This window comes from Schistocerca gregaria, chromosome 2 (genome assembly GCF_023897955.1).
Source record: "Schistocerca gregaria isolate iqSchGreg1 chromosome 2, iqSchGreg1.2, whole genome shotgun sequence".
Lineage (NCBI taxonomy): Eukaryota > Metazoa > Arthropoda > Insecta > Orthoptera > Acrididae > Schistocerca > Schistocerca gregaria.
This window is the reverse complement of record NC_064921.1, coordinates 395,038,055-395,061,935: the sequence shown is the minus strand read 5'-3', so window position 1 is coordinate 395,061,935 and position 23,881 is coordinate 395,038,055. Positions and strand designations below refer to the sequence as shown.

The window sequence follows — 23,881 nt, the reverse complement described above, 5'->3', positions numbered from 1 at the left end:
ACGGAATGGACCAAACAGAGAGGTCTTCAGTCCCATCGGATTAGGGAAGGATGGAAAATGAAGTCAGCCATGCCATTTCAAAGGAACCATCCTGACATTTGCCTGAAGCGATTTACGGACATCACAGAAAACCTAAATCAGGTGGCTGGACGCGGATTTCAATCGTTATCCTACCGAATGTGAGTCCAGTGTGCTAACCAATGCGCGACCCTGCTCGTTAGTGGGATGTGTGCAGCCAAGAGAGCACTAAGCCATGGAAGTTGACCTAGCCGCGCGGGACTAGCCGAGCGGTCTAGGGCGCTGCAGTCGTGGACTGTGCGGCTGGTCCCGGCGGAGGTTCGAATCCTCCCTCGGGCATGGGTGTTTGTGTTTGTCCTTAGGACAGTTTAGGTTAAGTAGTGTGTAAGCTTAGGGACTGATGACCTTAGCAGTTAAGTCCCATAGGATTTCACACACATTCTGAAGCTGACCGAGGCAGACCAACCCTGCCCTGTGAGATACTTACCTGGGTGAAGAATGTGTACATAACAGACGGTAAGGGTGGCAGGGCGAAGAGCAGATTATGTGCACCTCGATGAAAGTACAAATGCGACAGCCATAGTGGCATTTACATTGAAGTACTTGTCTGGGGGTGGAGAGCTAAGGGTACCAAGCGAGCAGCAGGTTGTGTGCAGGTCAGAGTGCATGCAAGCATGGCTGCTCAAAAAAGCAATCTGACAGTGTCTTTGCGGTATTGACTGTGAGGGTGAGTGCACGTATGATGGAGAGACAGGGTAGCAAGGTAAAGAGCAGGTGGCGCATGGCTCAGAGAGCGCACAGCTGCAGCAGCTGAGACAGGCAGGCCAGCAGCGGCTGTGACGTACTTACCAGGAGGGAGAGCGCGCGCATGGTGGAGAGCCAGGGCGGCAGGGCGGAGAGAAGGTTGTGCGCCGCCCAGAGCGCGCGCAAGCGCGGCAGTTGAGACAGGCAGGCTGGCAGGGCCGCCAGCTGGTTGCGGTCGAGTCGCAGCTCTTGAAGCCTGCAGCAGAAGACACACCACAATAGATTCGGCGTGAGTCAATGTATCCTTTGTTAGCAGTGCAGCAGCAATAATAATACACAATAGTGAATCTGTCAACTTCTTTTGGGTGGGCACCACAGCGCTAGTAAATTTGAAGAAAGACTTAATTCCATTGGTGCTTAATAATGTACATTTTTAAAATTCAAACTGGTGGAGTGATGTCTGTTTTGAGATCTGACTATCATGGACATTGCTTAGATGCGCCGCCTCCTTGATGAGAGAGCGCTCAGGTTTATTCCACTAAGGTAACAGGTCTGGGAGGACCATAAACGTGGTGTTGTCCGATCTTGTAGACGCTGTTCAACTGATGTGTTTAGAAGGGCAGTTTACATTCGCATCTACAACATCCTGGCTAAATGCATAAACTAAAAACTAAACTCCGTCCGAACAGGCCTTGGGGGGCCCAACGGTACCGACCGGCCGACGTGTCATCCTCAGCCCACAGGGTGTCACTGGATGCGCATATGGAGGGACATGTGGTCCGTACACCGCTCTCCCGGTAGTGCGTCAGTTTACGAGACTGGAGCCTCTACTTCTCAATCAGGTAACTCCTCGGTTTGCCTCACAAGGACTGAGTGCATCCCGCTTGCCAATAGCGCTCGGCGGACGATCACCCATTCAAGTGCTAGCCCAGCCCGAGAGCGCTTAACTTCGATGATCTGACGGGAACCGGTGTTACCACTGCGGCAAGGTCGTTGGCAAATGCATAAACTACTCCACCTTTAAATGCGCTCATAGACAACTATAGCATAGATCTATAGTGAGAACGATGTAGGTGATGAAAACACTGTTGCTCGAGTGCAATCTGTGCATGAATGATTACTGTCAGATATACTTCATTGTCACAATGGTCTGATTGGCCACATAACAAAACATTGGTCAGTAGACCTATGCTGGGCAACAAGAAGATGTCTCCGCATCCTGAAAATCTAAAGACTGCAAACCAGGTTAGTATGCATCTCTTCCTTTTTCTTCTTTCTCCTAGCGTTTATCCCATCTAGTAAGAAGGAGTACGCTTTTTCAGGATGACCTTCCTGACACCAGTCCTCAGGGTCACCTAAGGGAGGAGAGACGGATGTGCTATCTATCTGAGAATCATGTAACTTCGTTCTGTATGTTACAGTATTTTAAATGTTTATATTTACTTGCGACCTTGAGATGTGGCAGTGACATGGTATTTTCCTGTCCACCCTCATTTCTGAACGTAATATTAGGTAATCTACATGGTCTAGTCACGTTAATATGACCACCGTCTATGGTTCAAATGGCTCTGAGCACTATGGGACTTAACATTGGTGGTCATCAGTCCCCTCGAACTCAGAACTACTTAAACCTAACGAACCTAGGGACATCACACACATCCATGCCCGTGGCAGGATTCGAACCTGCGACCGTATCGGTCACGCGGTTCCAGACTGAAGCGCCTAGAACCGCACGGCCACACCACCCGGCCCACCATCTATGTTCGATGTCAGCGTGCAATAACGACTCCCAGATGGTAATTGGAGGGTGTATAAAGCGTAAAGGTTGATGCGAAAAACAGTGCAGTCGCTGTCGTAATGCGGAAGCGGAGCGATTTATCTAACGTCCAAGAGGCCATGGTCGTTGGCCTTAGGATCAAGGGTGGAGACATTTCCGAAACGACAAAGTTTGTAAATTCGTCGCCTGTTCCCGGGGTTAAAGTATACCACGCGTGGCAAAATGGTGCCATGACTGCTGTGAATGACGGCTGTGGAGATGTGTACGGGCGAACAGATGTTCAGATCATGAGCAACTGACCGCCCAGGTGGACCAACGGGCTACCAACAGTTTCTCCTCAACGGCCATCAGCGAATATTGCTACGTATGGGCCACCGCAGTGGGTGCCTGGTCCGTGCACAAATGCTGACTGCTGCTCATCAGCGTCAAAGGCTGGAATTTGCGCTCCAGAACCGCAACGGCACGTCCGCTGAGTGGCGACAAGTGACCTTTTCTGATGAATCACGTATTATGCTCCATCGGATAGATGGACGTTGACGTGAATGGCATGAAACGTCTGAAAGCAAAGTGTCCAGGATGGAGCAGGGAGTATTATGGTCTGAGGAATACTTCGGTGGCATACGCTGGGTGAAGTCGTCATTCTGGAAGGCACAATAAATCAGTACAAGTATGCATCTGTCCTTGAGAACCGTGTCCACCCCAGAATGTAGTGTTTTTCATCGGCACGATCCCATCTACCAGCAGAATTAATGCAAATTGTTACACAGCTCGCACTATACGTGCTTAGCTCGTTGAGCTACAGGATGAGTTTACCGTACTTCCCTGGCCACCAAGATCCTCGGATTTAAACCCAATCGAGAATTTGTTGGACCAGCTTGATCGAGCTGTTCGCGCCATGGATCCTCCAACGAGAAACCTAGAGCAGCTGACCAAGGCACTGTAGTCTGCACGGCTCCCCATCCTTGTCTGTACCTAAAAGTACTTAACTGACTCTCCACATACACGTACAGCAGCAGTCCACGCTGCAGAATGTGATTATTCAGGCTTTTGGAGAGGATCACATTACTGTGACTGAACAGTGCATTAAGTCAAGGAGCAGCGCAACTTATTTCATAACAGCTCATAAAATATGCAGTTGGAAATCTGCAATTTATTGATGCTTTTTTTTTGAGCCATCAGTCTTCTGACTGGTTTGATGCGTCGCGCCAGTAATACCTCCCATGTGCCAACCTTTTCATCTCACAGTCGCACTTCCAACCTACGTCCTCAGTTATTTGGTGGATGTATTCCAATCTCTGCCCCCCTATAGTATCATGGAAGTTATTCCCTGACGTCTTAACAGATGTTTTATCTGCCTCTCCCTTCTTCTTGTCAGTGTTTCCATATATTACTTTCCTCGCAGATTTTCTAGAGAACTTTCTCATTCCCTACCTTAAGTCCATCTAATTTTCGACATTCTTTTGCAGCACTAGACTTCAAATGGTTCTATTCTCGTCTGTTCCGGTTTTCCCGCAGTCGATGTCTCACTACCATACAATGTTACGGTCCAAACGTATATTCTCAAAAGGTTCTTTCTCAAATGAAGACCAATGCTTGATAGAAGATTACTCTTAGACAGGAATGCCCTTTTCGCCAGTGATAGTCTGCTTTTTATGCCCCCCTTGCTCCGTCTACCGTGGATTATTTTGCTACTTCGGTAGCAGAATTCCGTAACTGCATCTAATTCGTGATCACCAATCCTGATGTGAAGTTTCTCACTGTTCTCATTTCTGCTACTTCTCATTACTTTCGTCTTTCTTCGATTTACTCTCAATCCATATCAGACTGTTCATTACAGTCAACATGTTCTGTAATGCTTCTTCACTTTCACTAGGGATGGCAACGACATCCGCAAATCCATTCACCTTGAATTTCAATTCCACTCTTGAACCTTTCTTTTATTTTCGTCATTGCTTCTTTTGTGTATAGCTTAAACAGTAGGGACGAAAGACTACAGCCATGTATTCCATTATGTTAGCAGATAAGTCTTCCCCCTCATAGAGATCTTTAATGTACCTTTCCACCTATCTGCTCTCTCCTTTGCATTTAACAGTGGAATTCTCATTGCACTCGTAATGTTACCACCCTTGCTTTTAATTGCACCGGAGGTTGTTCTGTCTTTCCTGTATGCTGAGTCAGTCCTTTCGACCGCCATTTCTTTTTCGTATTCTTCACATTTTTCGTATAGCCATTTCGCCTTAGCTTCTCTGCACTTCCCTATTTATTTCATTCCTAAATGACTTGGTATTTTTGTATTTCTGAAATTCCGTGAACACTTTTGAAATTCCTCCTTTCGTCGGTAAACTGAAGTATTTCTTCTGTTACATGTGGTTTCGTGGCAGTTACCTTCCTTGTATCTACGTTTTTCTATCCAACGTCTGCGATTGCCCTTTGTAGAGGTGTCCATTGCTCTTCAACTGAACCGCCTGCTCAGCTATTCATTATCGTAGTATCTATAAATTCAGAGAACTTCAAGCGTATCTCTTCATTCCGTAGCACTTCCTATCCCACTTCTTTCGGCATTGATTCTTCCTGACTAGTCTCTTAAACTTCAACCTACTCTTCATTACTACCAAATTTTGATATGAGTCTTTATCTCCCATTGCGTATGCCTTAAAATCCAATATCTCATTTCGGAATCTCTGCGTGACCATGATTGTAATCTAACTGAAATCTTCATGTATCTCCTGGCCTTTTACAAGTAGACCTTCTCATCTTGTGGTTCTTGAACAGAGTATTCGCTGTTACCATCTGACACTGTGGAACTCAATTAGTCTCTCTTCTTTCTTAAGCCTACTACGAAGACAATATTCACCCGTAACCCTCGCTTCTACTCCTTCCCCCATTCCAGTCCACCATGACTCTTAGAGTTTCATATCCGTTGATATATTTATTACCCATTCAATATCCTCATATGCTCTCCCTGCCTCCTCATCTGCTTGCAATGTCGGCATGCATACCTGAAATATTGTTGTCGGTGTAGGCGCGCTGTCGATTCTAAAGAGAACAATACTATCACTGAACTACGCACAGTAACTCACTCTCTGCCCTACCTTTCTATTCTTAACCAATCTTACTCCAGTTATATCACATTCTGCAGCTGTTTCTATTACCATATACTTGTCTGACCAGAAATACATGTCTTCTTTCCATTTCACTTCACTGACGCCCACTATATCTAGGTTGAGCGTTAGCATTTCCATTCTCAGATTTTCTAGTATCCCTACCACGTTCAAATTTCTAACATTCCATGCCCCGATTCGTAGAGTGTTTTCCTTACATTGGATATTCAATCTTTATCTGATAGTTAGCTCTCCTTTGGCACTTACCTCCAGGAGATGCCAATGGGGGAGTATTCCGGAATATTTTGCCCATGGAGAGATTATCATAACACTTTTAAAGTACAGGCAACATGTCCTGTGGATAAACGTTGTGTGTCTTTTGCAGTGGTTTCCATTACTTTCTTTATCCTCACGCCGTTGATCACTACTGGATCTTTCGCGTTTTAGGGTAGCGTCCCATCGCAAGGGCAAGAGTGTGCCCTGAACCTATGTTCTCTCCTACGCCCTCTTTGACAAGGCCATTGATAGAATGACGGGGACTTCTTACGCCGGAAGGCTTCGGCAGCCATTGATGGTGATTTTTATTCACAATATAAGGGGTGGCGGGATTCGAACGCGGACGTTTTTATTAGTAATCAAAGACGTTACCCCTAGACCACGAGAACGGGACATAAGCACCCCAAAATTCAACGTATGATTCGTATCTTATGTGTTCCTTTAAGTAACAGTGTATCAGAACTAATGTAGGCGAGTGACAGCCGTGTCTGACTATCGATACGCAAGAAGGAGAGGTATGGCTGCAGGAGAGGCGAATCCACTAGTGTAGGCGGAAGGTAGGTCCCGTAAAGGGGGGAAAAAAGAGATGCATCGAATATTCTAGATGGATGGTGCAGGGGGGACACAGTTTCAGCGGGAACGCTCTTTGACCCTGCAGGTTGGGAGAGAGGACATTGTCCTTCCGTAAAAATACGTTTTCGTGGTATCGGCCACTATTAAATCTGCTCACCGAGCACCGGCGCGCTCCATGAAGCGCGGCCGAGAAACGCATCGTTGGCCGCACTTCTCCGTGCGCGTCCCGCTGCTAACATCGCAGGCGGCCTTCGCGCGCGCACTTCAAACCACAGCGAATGGCCACCCATAACACTCAGCAATTGGCCGCCCAGACTATACAGCGATCCCAGCTGCCGGCTCCGTAACGGACCTGCTGTCCGATGTGGATTTGAAAGCGTTCTGGACTTAAAATCTGAATGCCATACTGAAACTTGGACCTAAACGTTCACTAGGCTTAGTATGCCAACGGTCTTTTGAATTCCGCCAAAATACTGCATTTCACTTGCAGTTCTTGGACGTTGGTATAAACACAATCAATTTATATAATTTTTCATAACTGTTCGTCTACAACTCGGCGCTTGATAACAGAATTATTTATATCAGTGTTGCGTCAATAAACCGTAGAACGGTAATATATTTATTATTATTATATTATTATTACATTATTATATTATTATTATATATATTATTATATATATTACATTTTTATATTATATACACTTCTGGAAATTGAAATAAGAACACCGTGAATTCATTGTCCCAGGAAGGGGAAACTTTATTCGCACATTCCTGGGGTCAGATACATCACATGATCACACTGACAGAACCACAGGCACATAGACACAGGCAACAGAGCATGCACAATGTCGGCACTAGTACAGTGTATATCCACCTTTCGCAGCAATGCAGGCTGCTATTCTCCCATAGAGACGATCGTAGAGATGCTCGATGTAGTCCTGTGGAACGGCTTGCCATGCCATTTCCACCTGGCGCCTCAGTTGGACCAGCGTTCGTGCTGGACGTGCAGACCGCGTGAGACGACGCTTCATCCAGTCCCAAACATGTTCAATGGGGGACAGATCCGGAGATCTTGCTGGCCAGGGTAGTTGACTTACACCTTCTGGAGCACGTTGGGTGGCATGGGATACATGCGGACGTGCATTGTCCTGTTGGAACAGCAAGTTCCCTTGCCGGTCTAGGAATGGTAGAACGATGGGTTCGATGACGGTTTGGATGTACCGTGCACTATTCAGTGTCCCCTCGACGATCACCAGAGGTGTACGGCCAGTGTAGGAGATCGCTCCCCACACCAAGATGCCGGGTGTTGGCACTGTGTGCTTCGGTCGTATGCAGTCCTGATTGTGGCGCTCACCTGCACGGCGCCAAACACGCATACGACCATCATTGGCACCAAGGCAGAAGCGACTCTCATCGCTGAAGACGACACGTCTCCATTCGTCCCTCCATTCACGCCTGTCGCGTCACCACTGGAGGCGGGCTGCGCGATGTTGGGGCGTGAGCGGAAGACGGCCTAACGGTGTGCGGGACCGTAGCCCAGCTTCATGGAGACGGTTGCGAATGGTCCTCGCCGATACCCCAGGAGCAACAGTGTCCCTAATTTGCTGGGAAGTGGCGGTGCGGTCCCCTACGGCACTGCGTAGGATCCTACGGTCTTGGCGTGCATCCGTGCGTCGCTGCGGTCCGGTCCCAGGTCGACGGGCACGTGCACCTTCCGCCGACCACTGGCGACAACATCGATGTACTGTGGAGACCTCACGCCCCACGTGTTGAGCAATTCGGCGGTACGTCCACCCGGCCTCCCGCATGCCCACTATACGCCCTCGATCAAAGTCCGTCAACTGCACATACGGTTCACGTCCACGCTGTCGCGGCATGCTACCAGTGTTAAAGACTGCGATGGAGCTCCGTATGCCACGGCAAACTGGCTGACACTGACGGCGGCGGTGCACAAATGCTGCGCTGCTAGCGCCATTCGACGGCCAACACCGCGGTTCCTGGTGTGTCCGCTGTGCCGTGCGTGTGATCATTGCTTGTACAGCCCTCTCGCAGTGTCCGGAGCAAGTATGATGGGTCTGACACACCGGTGTCAATGTGTTCTTTTTTCCATTTCCAGGAGTGTATATTATTATATATATTATTATATTATTATTATATTATTCTGGATATAACAGTTTTGTATGAGATGAAATGAAATGCCGTGTGGCTAGGGCCTCCCGTCGGGTAGACCGTTCGCCTGGTGCAAGTCTTTTGAGATGACGCCACTTCGGCGACTTGCGTGTCGATGGAGATGAAATGTTGATGATGAGGACAACACAACACCCAGTCCCTGAGCGGATAATATCTCCGACCCAGCCGGAAATCGAACCCCGGCCGTTAGGTATGACATTTCGTCGCGCTGATTACACAGCTACCAGGGGCGGACTTGTAGGAGATAGGCCGATGTTAAAAATACTGCAACAAAGGCTCCATATGAATATATGTGTGTTACTGTTGTGATTCATAGACTTAGTTTAATTATGAATGCTGGCAAAAGTGAGGTGTCTGACATCACGAGCTGAGGAAAGTTCACATATGTGAGTAGTGTCCCATTATTCTGGGCAGATCGCGACGGGTTTGGCTGAGGGCAGACCATGGAGCTGGTGACAGCTTAACTCCAGCGGCACAGTATGTTGTTTTGTTACACTGAAGCGCAAAATAACCTGGTCTAGGCATGACTGTTCAAATAGAGAGATATGCAAACGGGCAGAATACGGCGCTGCGGCCGGCAACGCCTATATATGACAACAAGTATCTGGGGCAGTTGTTAAATCGGTTACTGCTGCGACAATGGCAGGTTTCCAAGATTTAAGTGCGTTTGAATGTTGTGTTATAGTCGGCGGACGAGCGATAGTACGCAGCATCTCCGAGGTACTGATGAAGTGTGGATGTTCCCATATGACCACTTCACGAGTGTACCGTGAATATCAGGAATCCGGTGAAACATCAAATCTCCGACAACGTTGCGGCCGGAAGAAGATCCTGCAAGAATGGGACCAACGGCGACTGACGAGAGTCGTTCAACGTGACAAATTGCTGCAGAATTTCAATGCTGGGCCATCAACAAGTGTCAGTGTACGAACTATTCAACGAAATGTCATCCATACGGGCTTTCGGACCCGAAGGCCCATACGTGTATCCTTGATGACTGCAGGACACAAAGCTTTACGCCTCGCCTGGGCCCGTCATCACCGACACATGTAGCCTGGTCGCACGAGTCTCGTTTCAAATTGTATCGAGCCGATAGACGTGTGTGGATATGCAGACAACCTCACGAATCCATGGACCCTGCATGTCAGCAGGGAACTGTTCAAGCTGGTGTAAGGTATAGGTGTGGGGCGCGTGCAGATGAAGTGATATGGGTCCCCTGATTCGTCTACATACGTCTCTGACAGGTGACACGTACATAAGCATCCTGTCTGATCACCTGAATCCATTCATGTCCATTGTGCATTCCGACGGGTTTGGGCAATTCCAGAAGGAAAATGCGATACCTCACGCGTCCACAATTGCTACAGAATGGCTCCAGTAACACTCTTCTGAGTTTAAACACTTCCGCTGGGGACCAAACTCCCTAGATATGAACCTTATTGAGCAGATCTTGGATGCCTTGCAACGTGCTGCCCAGGAGAGGTCTCCACCCCCTCCTATTCTTACAGATTTATCGACAGCCCTGCAGGATTCATTGTATCAGTTCCCTCGAGCACTACTTAAGACTTTATTGAAGTCCGTGCCACGTCGTGTTGCTGCACTTCTGCGTGCTCGCGGGAGCTCTATATGACATTAGCGAGCTGAACCAGTTTCTCTGGCTCTTCAGTGTAGTTCATCTGATTTGTGTGAAGTACAATCACGCACACTTGAGTAGGAAGTGACTTTGATTGGTACTCAAAAGTTATATGTTAATGATTGGACGAAATGAACGAAGATTATGTTGTGCTACTGCGTTATATCTATCACTGGCACTGGTAAGTAGGGCTACGCTTATTATCTTCTTGTTTATATGCTCAATGCTGTAAATAATCGCAGATGAGCTTCTGGTCGCTATTGAGTGTGGACATTTAATAGGTATGGAGATTGCTGTGAGGTACTGCGCTAAGAAGTATCCTTCATTAAAGTACAGGAGTTGGTCATCAGAGAAGAGACTGGAACGAATGCCACTTTGATGGACTGGAATAGGTAGGTGGTGTTGTAGTTGATTATTGATTCGTTGGAAGGGATGGACTCAAAATCCTTGCTAAAAATGGAGGTAAAGCTGATGGGATTGTAGGAGTAGGCGCCTGTGGCAGGTTTATTAGGTTTCAAGAGCAGGAGAACTCGAGAGGTTTTCCATGACTCAGGATAGATAACGCTATAGAAAATGGTTAGTATTTCAAGGAGGGAGAAGAGGATTTCTTTTAGGTGTCTGTAGGTTAGCCGGCCGCGGTGGTCTCGCGGTTCTAGGCGCGCAGTCCGGAACCGTGCGACTGCTACGGTCGCAGGTTCGAATCCTGCCTCGGGCATGGATGTGTGTGGTGTCCTTAGGTTAGTTAGGTTTAAGCAGTTCTAAGTTCTAGGGGACTGATGACCACAGCAGTTGAGTCCCATAGTGCTCAGAGCCATTTGAACCATTTTCTGTAGGTTACGCAGCTATGCCGGGGGCAATGTTGCGTTTGTTATGAAGTATCAGTTGAATATCTTATGTTGTTGTTGTAATGGCTCTAGAATTAGTCGTATAAAGGTAGAAAATTGGATAAACTTCCAGAACAAGTATATTGGTGTGTTTCTCATATTACGGTTTGTATTGTGATTACAACAATTAGTAAGAAAAAAGATGTAAATTACAAAAGCATGAGAGATAGCATAATTTATAGTGGGAAGGTGGTGAAGTGGAGCAGACGTCTTAGACGGCCCAGGATACTCTTAGTGCCATATTTGTTTCTCTCAGCTACGGTTCTTGATGCTAAATGAAACAAGTTCACTGTTACCAGTCGTAACACAACACACACACAAATGTCATACTAACTAATGTAAATCCATCCGATGATGGAGGTTTAAACCTTTGACACGCGTCGTGGAAATAAATAGAACGGCGACTGGTAACAGTAAAGTTGTTGTTTCATTTAATGTCAATAACAGCCACGGTAAAGCCTAACCTAAAATGTTCGCATTTAAAGTTCTTGATGTGTTATTCAAGGCAGCGGATGTTCCTGCAGGGAGCTTTGTGGACACACTGCACACAGAGCAGTGAACCGCTCCCTGACGTGTGTATGAAGCCACGAGTTATCTAAATAAACCACTAACCGTTTTAACTCCAAACCATTAACCATTTTAATTCAGATCATAGTGATAACTTCACCGGCAGAACAAATTTTCTCAGAGTTTCCTAGCTGGTGTTGAAGCCCACTTCAGCGTGACAAAAATACTGAAGTTTTTGTACAGATTCTATTTCCTTATATTGTTCATAATATCGCAGAAATTCTTGTTTGACAATACATTCATTCTTATCGTCAGTTAAATATTTGTTAAGCGCACTTTGTACATTTCCTTCCGGGTAGGTACTGAATGTCACTCCGATTGGCATCGTGTCCCTCCTTTCGTAATTTATTCAACTTTCGCTTTTGCTAGGACGTCCCGCTGCCATTCTGTACCTCTTCAACGTCGAGTGGGGCTTTTCTAATTCACGTGACCAAGTCAGTTTCTATTACTGCCGGGACTACGGTTCATTTAATTGAGTAATGTATCTATTTTTATAAATGCAAAATGCATAACGTGGCCTTTGTTTGAACTAGATGTTCTGTCTCCCGCTTTAGAAACTTACAAGTAGACCATCCAGCATGGTAAGTAAAGTTCAGGACTCGGATGCCAATCCCACAAAGCAATTTATTGCAACTCTTCAACTTTGAAGGTTCCATGGACCTTTAATTCACTAAAAATAATACGATATTTTTCGACAGGTCCCCTGGCTCACTCATTAACATTGGAGAATGGCAATCGGTAATGAATAGATTGCAGATTCGAAACTCGCTATGATCTCTGTTTATTGTATTTTGCATTCAGTTCGAATAACTGCCTCATTTATCTACAAAATTGATCAAATATACACCAGTTAACACGTATCTAATTATCATTGTGCTGTCAAATATCGGTACCACCCCATGGTCATCAGTTGGCAACGGAATTGCAAGTTTCTGTTAGATGACAATAGCGGTCATGCAGAATCTGGCGGATCCACTGGTGTGCGCGTACTGAGTCACACCCACTGAGCCACGCCTCCTGAACTCTGAACCACAAGCGCCCTTTGCCTTTCAGTTTGAATACCTGCGTCATTTATCTGTAAAATTCATCAAATGTTCAAAAATGTTCAAATGTGTGTGAAATCTTATGGGACTTAACTGCTAAGGTCATCAGTCCCTAAGCTTACACACTACTTAACCTAAATTATCCTAAGGACAAACACGCACACCCATGCCCGAGGAAGTACTCGAACCTCCGCCGGGACCAGACGCACAGTCCGTGACTGCAGTGCCTGAGACCGCTCGGCTAATCGCACGCGGCATTCATCAAATATACACCAAGTTAACACGATATAGGACGGTCGGCGGAAGCCACTCGGCTCACTTGCACTTAGAGCCTCATTGCTATGTCAGCATCATTCGTGCTTAGTACAGCGAGCCTCATCCTAGTTGCTGTTGTATGAGGTGGAACCTAATTCTTGCTACGATATTTGTAATGAATCTTCATTTGCCTGGAGAAATAAAAGTTAAATACATCTTCTCTTTGTCATGTTAACTTTTTCGCAAATCATTTCTGCTCCTGTCCAGCTTTCCTGCGACAACAGTTGGCACACCACCCTGTAGCCCACCTCTCCTAACCACTGTGTACGAATTCGTGGAGAACAATCATTTGTATGAAAAATCCACGTCTTCGTTTTTCTGACTGTATATTGCACACAAAATTCTAGTTTTCACTGCAAATATGAACTCTTAAGCATAATATTTTATAAAAGATTCTTAATAATTTTGTAATGTTTTTGTATTTAAACTATCTTTTGTAAATATCGATAATTAAGAATTAATATTTACAATGAGTGAGAGTGTAATTAGTAATAAAACATTCATTTTTCATAAAAATTATCATTAAGTATGTGAGAATTAGCATATATTTAAATGTGCAGGGATTCGAATTGAACGAAAAAATAAAACGAAAGATATTGATCCATTTATTACCCGATTACCATTCTCCAATGGTAAAGAGTAAGCCATGACACCTGTCGAGAAAATCGCATTCATTTTAGTAAACTGATGGTCCACGGAAGTCTTCAGAGTAGATTTTCGAGAATGTTTGCGAGTTGCAGAGAACTGATTGATATCCGAGATCTGAACTTCACTACCACAAGGATAAAAAAAATTACAAAAATCCCGGTAGTCTCTTTGTTAGTCACAATCGTCCAAATGAGGAAGGCCGTGTCGGGAACTGAGTGAGTCCTCCTCAATGCGTGACCACTGAGCCACGTCCCGTAGTGGAGATAAAGACGACCCCCCTAATTAGGACCTTCTTCAAGGTGGTGCGACGGCTAAGATAAGTGGCTGCTTGCGGGGAGAGATAGGCGTATAAACACAGATGCAGGTGCAGGCAGCCTAGAGATAGCGGTGTAAACACAGCTCCGGGCAGCCTTGTCCCCACGGCGCGGCCGTGGGCTGGCGGCCGTTGGCGCGACCCGGTTGCTCGCGCGCGCATGCGCCGGCACCCGGCCTTGCTGCGGTGGGGCAGCTTTCCCCGCGGCTATAACACCTCCAGCTTCCTGGCAGACTTCGTCGCCCACCGACCCACACCACTGTCTGATCACTGGACCTCATCCCCTCTCAACTGCACCACACGTCCTACCTTTGTTTTGCCGGCCGCAGTGGCCGTGCGGTTCTGGGCGCTACAGTCTCGAACCGGGCGACCGATACGGTCGCAGGTTCGAATCCTGCCTCGGGCATGGATGTGTGTGATGTCCTTAGGTTGGTTAGGTTTAAGTAGTTCTAAGTTCTAGGCGACTGATGACCTCAGAAGTTAAGTCGCATAGTGCTCAGAGCCATTTGAACCATTTGAATTTTTTTTTGCTTTGATTATGATTCGTAAGAGGGGCGGATTGATATTTGCAAAAATAATGGCTAAGTGCGAGTAGAACTCCCACTCTAAGAGTCATGTGCACACACAATTATGTATGTAGATAGTTCATCTATACGGGGACTCGAGAATGTAAAAGATTTTTCCTTGGTTATCGCCATCGGTACTGGCATTATACACAACTGGCCATTAAAATTGCTACACCACGAAAATGACGTGCTACAGACGCGAAATTTAGCCGACAGGAAGAAGATGCTGTGATATGCAAATAAGTAGCTTTTCAGAGCATTCACACAAGGTTGGCGCCGGTGGCGACACCTACAACGCGCTGACATGAGGAAAGTTTCCAACCGATTTCTCATTCACAAACAGCAGTTGACCGGCATTGCCTAGTGGAACGTTGTTGTGATGCCTCGCGTAAGGAGGAGAAATGCACACCATCACGTTTCCGACTTTGATAAAGGTCGGATTGTAGCCTATCGCGATTACGGTTATCCGTATCGCGACATTGCTGCTCGCGTTGGTCGAGATCCAATGACTGTTAGCAGAATATGGAATCGGTGGGTTCAGGAGGGTAATAAGGAACGCCGTGCTGTATCCCAACGGCCTCGTATCACTAGCAGTCGAGATGACAGCCATCTTATCCGCATGGCTGTAACTGATCGTGCAACCGCGTCTTGATCCCTGAGCCAAGAGATCGGGACGTTTGCGAGACAACAGCCATCTGCACGAACAGTTCGATGACGTTTGGAGCAGCATGGACTATCAGCTCGGAGACCATGGATGCGGTTACCCTTCAAGCTGCATCACAGACAGAAGCGCCTGCGATGGTGTTCTCAACGACGAACCTGGGTGCAAGAATGGCAAAATGTCATGTTTTCGGATGAATTCAGGTTCTGTTTACAGCATTATGATGGTCGCATCCGTGTTTGGCGACATCGCGGTGAACGCACATTGGAAGCGAGTATTCGTCATCGTTATACTGACGTATCACCCGGCGATGGTATGGGGTGCCATTGGTTACACGTATCGGTCACCTCTTGTTCGCATTGACGGTACTTTGAACAGTGGACGTTACATTTAAGATGTGTTACGACCCGTAGCTCTATCCTTCATTCGATCCCTGCGACACCCTACATTTCAGCAGGACAATGCACGACCGCATGTTGCAGGTCCTGTACGGGCCTTTCTGAATATAGAAAATGTTCGACTGCTGCCCTAGCCAGCACATTCTCCAGATCTTTCACCAATTGAAAACGTCTGGTCAAAGATGGCCGAGCAACTGGCTCGTCACAATACGCCAGTCACTACTATTAATGAACTGTGGTATCGTGTTGAAGCTACATGGGCAACTGTACCTGTACACGCCATCCAAGCTTACACCGGTTGGGAGAGAGGGAGGGGATACACAGGAGTCTACTCGTGGCGTATACGGCCTGCTGGTAATTTGCAGCCCACTGAGAAGCGATGACAAGGGTGCTTGAGCCGTATCTTTCTGCTGTTAACTACGGAGGAACGACGCCCGTTGGGTCTGTGTTGTTGGTTTAGCCGGTCGCGGCTGTGTCCGGTGCGGCCGCAGTCCTATCATCACGTGCGGCCCCGTCGTGCAGGCGTAGTTGGCAGCCAGGACGCCAGCAACTTGTAACCGGTCTCTCTGTTTGTGTTGTCAGTCTGTTTCTTCTCTGCTGGGCAAAATACGACGCTTTTATAAAAACTAATTCACAGTCACTGCGAATTTTTTATTTTGTTGTAATGGTCGTGTTTCTTCACTGTAAGCTTTACAATTCGATTTAAGGAACATACGAGAAACTGTGAAAGCAACGAGTCAGGCTTCTACTTACACCTAAAGAATCAAAAATCCGCATCAGATCACATACAATATATTTTACGAATTCTACGCAATACCTAAAGTTCCTTCTATGAACATTTCGGAAGAATTTGTAATTTAACACATGTGGACAAATATACCAAAGACTTCGTAGACGAACAAACAGATTTAAAAAAATTAAAACAAATTTTAGGATACTCTATTGAAATTTTAAGAAAAGAAAACGAATAAAAACCACCCAACGCACAAAAACAACAGACAACCTTTAACCGCAGCTAAGAACAAAATTCTAATATCTACGATATACAACAGCCATCTCTGACATCAGAGATACTATATGCTCTGTAAACATAAATCATCACAGGAGTGAGAACTGTCATTTTATCTGTCAAAAATAGTGTTCTATACAGACGAAACTACGTGATCCATACAACTTGTCACCAGACAAATATTTGCTCAAAGATGCACTATGACCGTCGCTCCACCTACACTTAAGTAAAACTGAAAAATAACTTTACACGAAACACACCTAGATTAATTAATAAGTAAGCTATATTAATTGTAAGACGTGTACTTGACAATGGCATACTTGCCGAAACAAGCTTGTAATGAAGAAATACGACGAGCGCAAGTTGAATAAAATATTTGCAGCTAACTGGGAATCAATTTATATGAAAAAGTTGCTAGAGTACTTTAGGATTTCCATTGCCTCTTTATTTACATGACCATATGAGCACGTAACAAACGATTAGCTGATCGCTTCCGGGATCCAGGGAGGTGAATTTGTCCCGAATCGAATTCGCAACCCGCGTAAACGGCGAGGGCTGGTGAGCTGGTCAGCCTGCAAATGGTTTTTAGGCAGTTTACCACCTGACTACGTAATTGCCGAGCTGGTGCCTGCGTTCCGTCTTAGGCTGCGTTCACAGTGGCACCGACAATGGTCGCCAGACACCGTCGCCAGCCCTCTCCCTTTGACATCGGCTGGCAGCGTGGTCATACTGCGTCCGATCTCCTTCGTCAGCTTTTGGCAGGATCAAGGATTTTCTGTATGAAGTACAGGGTGTCCGAAAAGTCTTTCCCTGATTACATAAATTGATAACTCAGGCTAGAAGTAAGATACAAATGTGAAAATGGTGTCTAATTGTTGACAGACTATCAAAGTTTTTTTCACACATCAGTAAACTTCCACATGAGCACCCTTGATAGCACGTAGCACATCTAGGCGATATTCAATTTCCGTCCACCCATTAGCCAACATCACTGGAGGGATCGATTCAACGGCTGTGGTTATCCGTTGCTACAGGGTTTCAAGATCTGGTACACGTGTTCGGTAGACCTCGTCCTTGACATAGCCCCATAAAAAGAAGTCTAATGGGGTTATGTCAGGAGAGCGTGGAGGCCAAACCGTTGCCCCATCACGACCAACCCATCGCCCAGGAAAGGTCATATCGAGATAGGCACGGACGTCCAAACCCCAATGAGGCGGTGCACCGTCTTGCTGAAACAAGACTCGGGGTGATACTGAAGCAGCTGAGGAACAGCATACAGTTGCAACATGTCCAGATACTCTGCAGATGTGATGGTAGCCTCAGCGAAGAAGAATGGCCCGATAATTTGATCGTGCAATAGAACGCATCAAACATTCACCTTTGGACTGCCTCTGGTGCACTCCAGACCTCGCCAGGGGGTTGTCAACCCCAAATGCGCACATTATGGCGATTCACTACTCCACTGACAAAAAAGGTCGCTTCGTCGGAAAAGGCAATTCGTCTGAGATAACCATCATTGTCCTCAATACGTGATAGCATTTCGACTGCAAAGTCATATCGACGTGTACTGTCATTGGGCAACAAGGCCTGATCGATTTGCACTTTGTATGCACGAAACAATAAACTTTGATAGTTTGTAAACAATTAGACACCAGTTTCATACTTGTATCTTACTTCTAGCCTGAGTTATCAACTTATGTAATCAGGGAAAGACTTTTCGGACATCCTGTAGGTTAGATCTTAAACTCTTAGCGTGGGGTGGATATCACGACACCTCTCTGCTTGGATACGAGTACTGTACCGACGAGGTGGCGCACTCTGCGGTCACATTCGGGAGGACGACGGTTCAAACCCGCGTCTGGTCAACCAGAGTTAGATTTTACATAATTTCACTAAATCGCGCCAGGCAAATGCCTGGATGGTTTCTTTGAAAGGACCGAAGGATACGGCCAACGTCCTTCTCCATCCTTCCCTAATCCGATTAATTTTTGGGTTATAATCTACGCCTAAAATTTCCAATGAAGGTTTTGTCTCTTTGAGGTTTCGAATAAACGTGCGATATCAGTCAATACATTCTGAACTATATCCCGATTATGATATTTTCATCCTCAAGATGCCACAAAATCGCCCTTTTTTGGACTTGTCAGTTTCTCACGCCCCATCTTTCGTGTGGCAACGGCCTTGCCGCAGTGGTTATACCGGTTCCCGTGAGATCAACGAAGTTAAGCGCTGTCGGGCGTTGTCGGCACTTCGATGGGTTACCATCCAGCCGGCCACGCGCTGTTGTCATTTTTCGGGGTGCACTCAGCCTCGTGATGCCGATTGAGGGGCTATTCGACCGAATAGTAGCATCTTCGGTCAGGAATACCATCTTACGACCGGGAGAGCGGTGTGCTGACCCCACACCCCTCCTATCCGCATCTTCCACGGAGGATGACACAGCGGTCGGATGGTGCCGGTAGGCCACTCGTGGCCTGAAGACGGAGTGCTCCATCTTTCGTGTGCGAGAACGTCGGTCGATTTGACCGATAAAAAAAAACTGATCTGAATTTCAACGATTGTCGTTCGAAGTCTGTAGGTTCGGGGGATAAGATCGGCCTGTGCAACCGCGCACGTAGTGGCGTCCTGATTTGAAAAGATTGGCCCTCTCCGGCTGATGTTGGTCGTCGGCGGAATCCACCGATATCGGAGCCACTGTGACCGCAGCCTTAGACATGTGATACGCAAACATTTGGAAAACGTTATCCCACATGAAGATGAGATTTACCTTAGGAGCAGACAGACGGGGCACACAGATTCTGTGCTGGCGAGAGTGGTGCCGTCAGGAAGAGGATCCGGGTGTCAAATAACACTGCCACAATCCACATAACAATTCTGACTTCGCAGAGAGTCGGGAAAAGGCGGGGGGGGGGGGGGGGGGAGAGAAGAAGAACAACATGTGACGCTTATTTACCTGCAGTGCAGAACTGAGAGCTAGTCGTGTTACTAAAGTTCGCATAATCTCGGTGTGTCCATGCTGTCTTTTGCCGCCCCAGTAACAAAAGAAACAACACAAAGCACGATTGTATCTTAGCGAAGAGCACATAGTGTATTTGGAATGGAGTCGCAGGTCCGCAAGCACTGCCTGCGGCCCTTAAAACGCGCGCTCCTGCTGCCGTACCCGTGGCCGCCGGCTCTCTCTCACACGGCGATGAGAGCGGCCGGCCGCGTCCTCGATGTCCGCTGGCGGCTGCGCCGACCCACTGGACCAGCTGCCGGCCGCTGGCCACGGCGCCAGCGGCCCGAGGAAAAGGGAACAGAGCACCGTGTTACGTGGACAGCGCACGCTGCACTTTCGTTGCACGTCTGCCTCCGGTGACCGCAGTAGGGACAGAGTCTCCGTACCCGCCATACTTCCTTCCAATACGATATTGTTAACATTAGTCTGCATTCTAAGACTTTTTGTCAAATGATTTGTTGAAAGCAGGTGTTCTTCAATCGCCGGCCTGAGTGGCCTTGCGGTTCTAGGCGCTACAGTCTGGAACAGAGCGACCGCTGCGGTCGCAGGTTCGAATCCTGCCTCGGGCATGGATGTATGTGATATCCTTAGGTTAGTTAGGTTTAATTAGTTCTAAGTTCTAGGCGACTGATGACCTCAGAAGTTAAGTCGCATAATGCTCAGAGGCATTTTGTTTTTGAATCAATTTTTTATGCTGATTCTACAAAGAACTGCCGTTTTGTCTGTCACATCAGGTTTTTACACAAAATAAGAAGTAATACGACTACATTTTGACTACAAGGGTGGTTTGAAAATTTCTCGGAACGGAATAGAAAAAAAGTACTTACATCAATCAAACTTTTTTTGTTTTTGATTGTAGTCTCCTTGTAGATTAATACAGTTGCTCTAAAGATGTTCCAGTGCTTTGATCCCACCTCGAAAATGAGTTTCCTCCAGGACTGCAAAATACTTGTCAACTCTGGCTATCAGTTCCTCGTTTGAACTGAATCTTCGTCCACAAAGAAAAATGTTCAGTGTTGGGGAGAGATAGAAATCAGACGAAACAGTAGACGAAGCCATATGAGGTGAGTAAGGAGGGTGTGGCAACAATTCAGACCTTGTTGTTGTTGTTGTTGTTGTCTTCAGTCCTGAGACTGGTTTGATGCAGCTCTCCATGCTACTCTATCCTGTGCAAGCTTCTTCATCTCCCAGTGCTTACTGCAACCTACATCCTTCTGAATCTGCTTAGTGTATTCATCTCTTGGTCTCCCTCTACGATTTTTACCCTCCACGCTGGCCTCCAATGCTAAATTTGTGATCCCTTGATGCCTCAGAACATGTCCTACCAACCGGTCCCTTCTTCTTGTCAAGTTGTGCCACAAACTCCTCTTCTCCCCAACTATATTCAATAGATCATCATTAGTTATGTGATCTATCCATGTAATCTTCAGCATTATTCTGTAGCACCACATTTCGAAAGCTTCTATTCTCTTCTTGTCCAAACTATTTATCGTCCATGTTTCACTTTCATATTTGGCTACATTCCATACATATACTTTCAGAAACGACTTCCTGACACTTAAATCTATACTCGATGTTAACAAATTTCTCTTCTTCAGAAACGCTTAGACCTTAGTTCGTCTAATTTTGCCCTGGCGACGGCACATGTGTGTGGACGCGCGTCAAGAGCCGCGGCACCCACCTTGCAGATAATTTCTTCATTTCTAATTCCTCAGTTAAAATGCGATATACCCTTTCATATGACATCTGGCAAGCGTGAGCAATTTCACGCTCTTTCAATCGGCGATCCTCAATAACCATGGTGTGCCCTTTTGCAATGATTTCTGGAGTCGTGACACATCTTGGCCGGATCAACATCTAAGCTCTCCTGTCCAAATTTAAATTCACTTGTCAACTTCGCAACAGTTGAATATGAAGAAGCAGACTCCCTCAGTATATTCTGGAAATGGGCATGAATGTCTTTTGCTTCTATACCTCTCGTTGCGAAGTACTTAATCATTGCTCGAATCTCGATTTTTTCCATATTCGCAAATAACTACGCGGGAACAACAACTGAGTCACGTCACCGCCACAGCTCTCTTCCAAGAGTCCTGACGTGGCACGTGTTTGCAGGCAACAGTCCAATGAGTATCACCTTAACAACTCGTTGCACTAGCGCTGACATCACATGGTGATTCCGAGAACTTTTCAAACCACCCTCATATTTTCACTTCTGAATCCTTCAAACATACTCCAACACCATTTCAAACAAGGTGAATTTTTAATCAAAACACATTTAAAAACTGAAATACATTTAAAAATATTCCTCAGAATTACCCTAAATTGCTTAGTGGAAGCAAAACTTCTTTTTGTTGTACAAGCGGTTCGCGCAGGATATTTTTAGTCTCAGGTACAAAATTTGTCCGCTCTGGTCAAAGTCTCACACTCCAATGTCTTTGCCCTGCCCGACTGTCCAACATGCATAGAAAGCAAGGCATTTTTGTGAACCCAGGCTGTTGTCCCAATAGCATTCTGATAACTTCGAAGTCACCGCAGATAAGCCAAGTGTGTTCCTCATACTAGACACTTGTTAAGGGTATCTTTATGTTCTCAATTCTCGCTTTCATTTGAACTTAATGGGCCACAAGAATGGACCCATACACGTTTACATTATGCAGTAACACGTCTTTCAGGCTCTTCTTGACGAGTCTAGAAAAGTATCCATTGTGTAGGATCATGTTCAATGCCGTAGAAGTGCATTAACTCTCGTTATGTTGTTACAGTAAACCAAGGACTCGTTCTGTGAGAGTGAATGAACTAAGTCTTTCTCTCTACGTTTGCACTATGAGTAATGCATTCCTGATTCCAGAAGATTCTCACTTTTTAACCAGGAAGCAAATAGTTCCACAGACTCCTTAGGCAAATGCAAATCTCGTACGAGAGCATTAAGTTCATTCTGAAAGAACAGTTATGGAGTAAAGTCGCATTTAGGCGGTGGACGTTACTATCGTCTTCGGTAGTTGCATCAACTTCGTTTTCATCATCATCTTCTTCTACGTTCTCTACAACACCGGAGGAAGAGGAGAAATCAGATCTTAGCGATGTGCAAACTGGCCTAATAGCCGAATCAAGGCAGGAATACACAATTTGCCTCTTATTTTTCGAACTGCACCCCCGAGAATTATCTAAGCTGAGGTAACAGTCATTAAGGTGATTTTCAGGCTAACTCCACACCATTGGAATCACAGGTTGGACGCATGTTTTCTTTTCTTTTGTGCACAATCTTAACCTTTATACAGAATATCGACAAACTATCTCTGGCGCTCATCCCTTGACCTGGTCACCAAGTTTTACTTTAAAATAAGAATTAGTAAGGTTTTTTTTTACACAGAGGCTGCTTAGCCATTGCATAATTCCCAAAAATGTAACAGTTGTTGTTGTTGTTGTTGTTGTTGTGGTCTTCAATCCTGAGAGTGGTTTGATGCAGCTCTCCATGCTACTCTATCCCGTGCAAGCTTCTTCATCTCTCAGTAACTACTGCAACCTACATCCTTCTGAATCTGCTTAGTGTATTCATCTCTTGGTCTCCCTCTACGAGTTTTAGCCTCCACGCTTCCCTCCAATACTAAATTGGTGATCCCTTGATGCCTCAGAACATGTCCTACCAACCGATCCCTTCTTCTAGTCAAGTTGTGCCACAAATTTCTCTTCTCCCCAATCCTATTCAATACCTCCTCATTAGTTATGTGATCTATCCATGTAACCTTCAGCATTCTTCTGTAGCACCACATTTCGAAAGCTTCTATTCTCTTCTTGTCCAAACGGTTTATCGTCCCTGTTTCACTTCCATACATTGCTACACTCCATGCAAATACTTTCAGAAACGACTTCTTGACACTTAAATCTATCCTCGATGTTAACTAATGTCTCTTCTTCAGAAACACTTTCCTTTAACATTGCGAAATGACTTTCTTGTATGGCAATATGAAAGTGTTCCGAGTAATAGAATACCTGGAGTTATGACATACAGTAAATTGGCGATTTACCACAACTGAAATACTTTTTCGTTTCTTCTTTCTAGGTCCTTTCATTTTCAGCAGTTTTGATAAGGATCCCACATACTTATTCTCCACTTCATCGCAGCTAGTACTACAAGGAAACTGCTTTGAAATAAGACGATTGCTTTGG

The 23,881-nt window shown here is 45.9% G+C and overlaps 1 protein-coding gene across 1 annotated transcript in view; it reads right to left on the bottom strand.

The window, feature by feature from the left end:
• LOC126322142 (protein phosphatase PHLPP-like protein) overlaps positions 1 to 23,881 on the bottom strand; it is a 413,563-nt gene that overhangs the window by 114,464 nt on the left and 275,218 nt on the right. Inside the window, exon 7 of the mRNA XM_049994260.1 lies at positions 868 to 1,018. Within this exon, the coding sequence (XP_049850217.1) occupies positions 868 to 1,018 (151 nt within the window). The remainder of the gene's footprint in view (positions 1 to 867; positions 1,019 to 23,881) is intronic.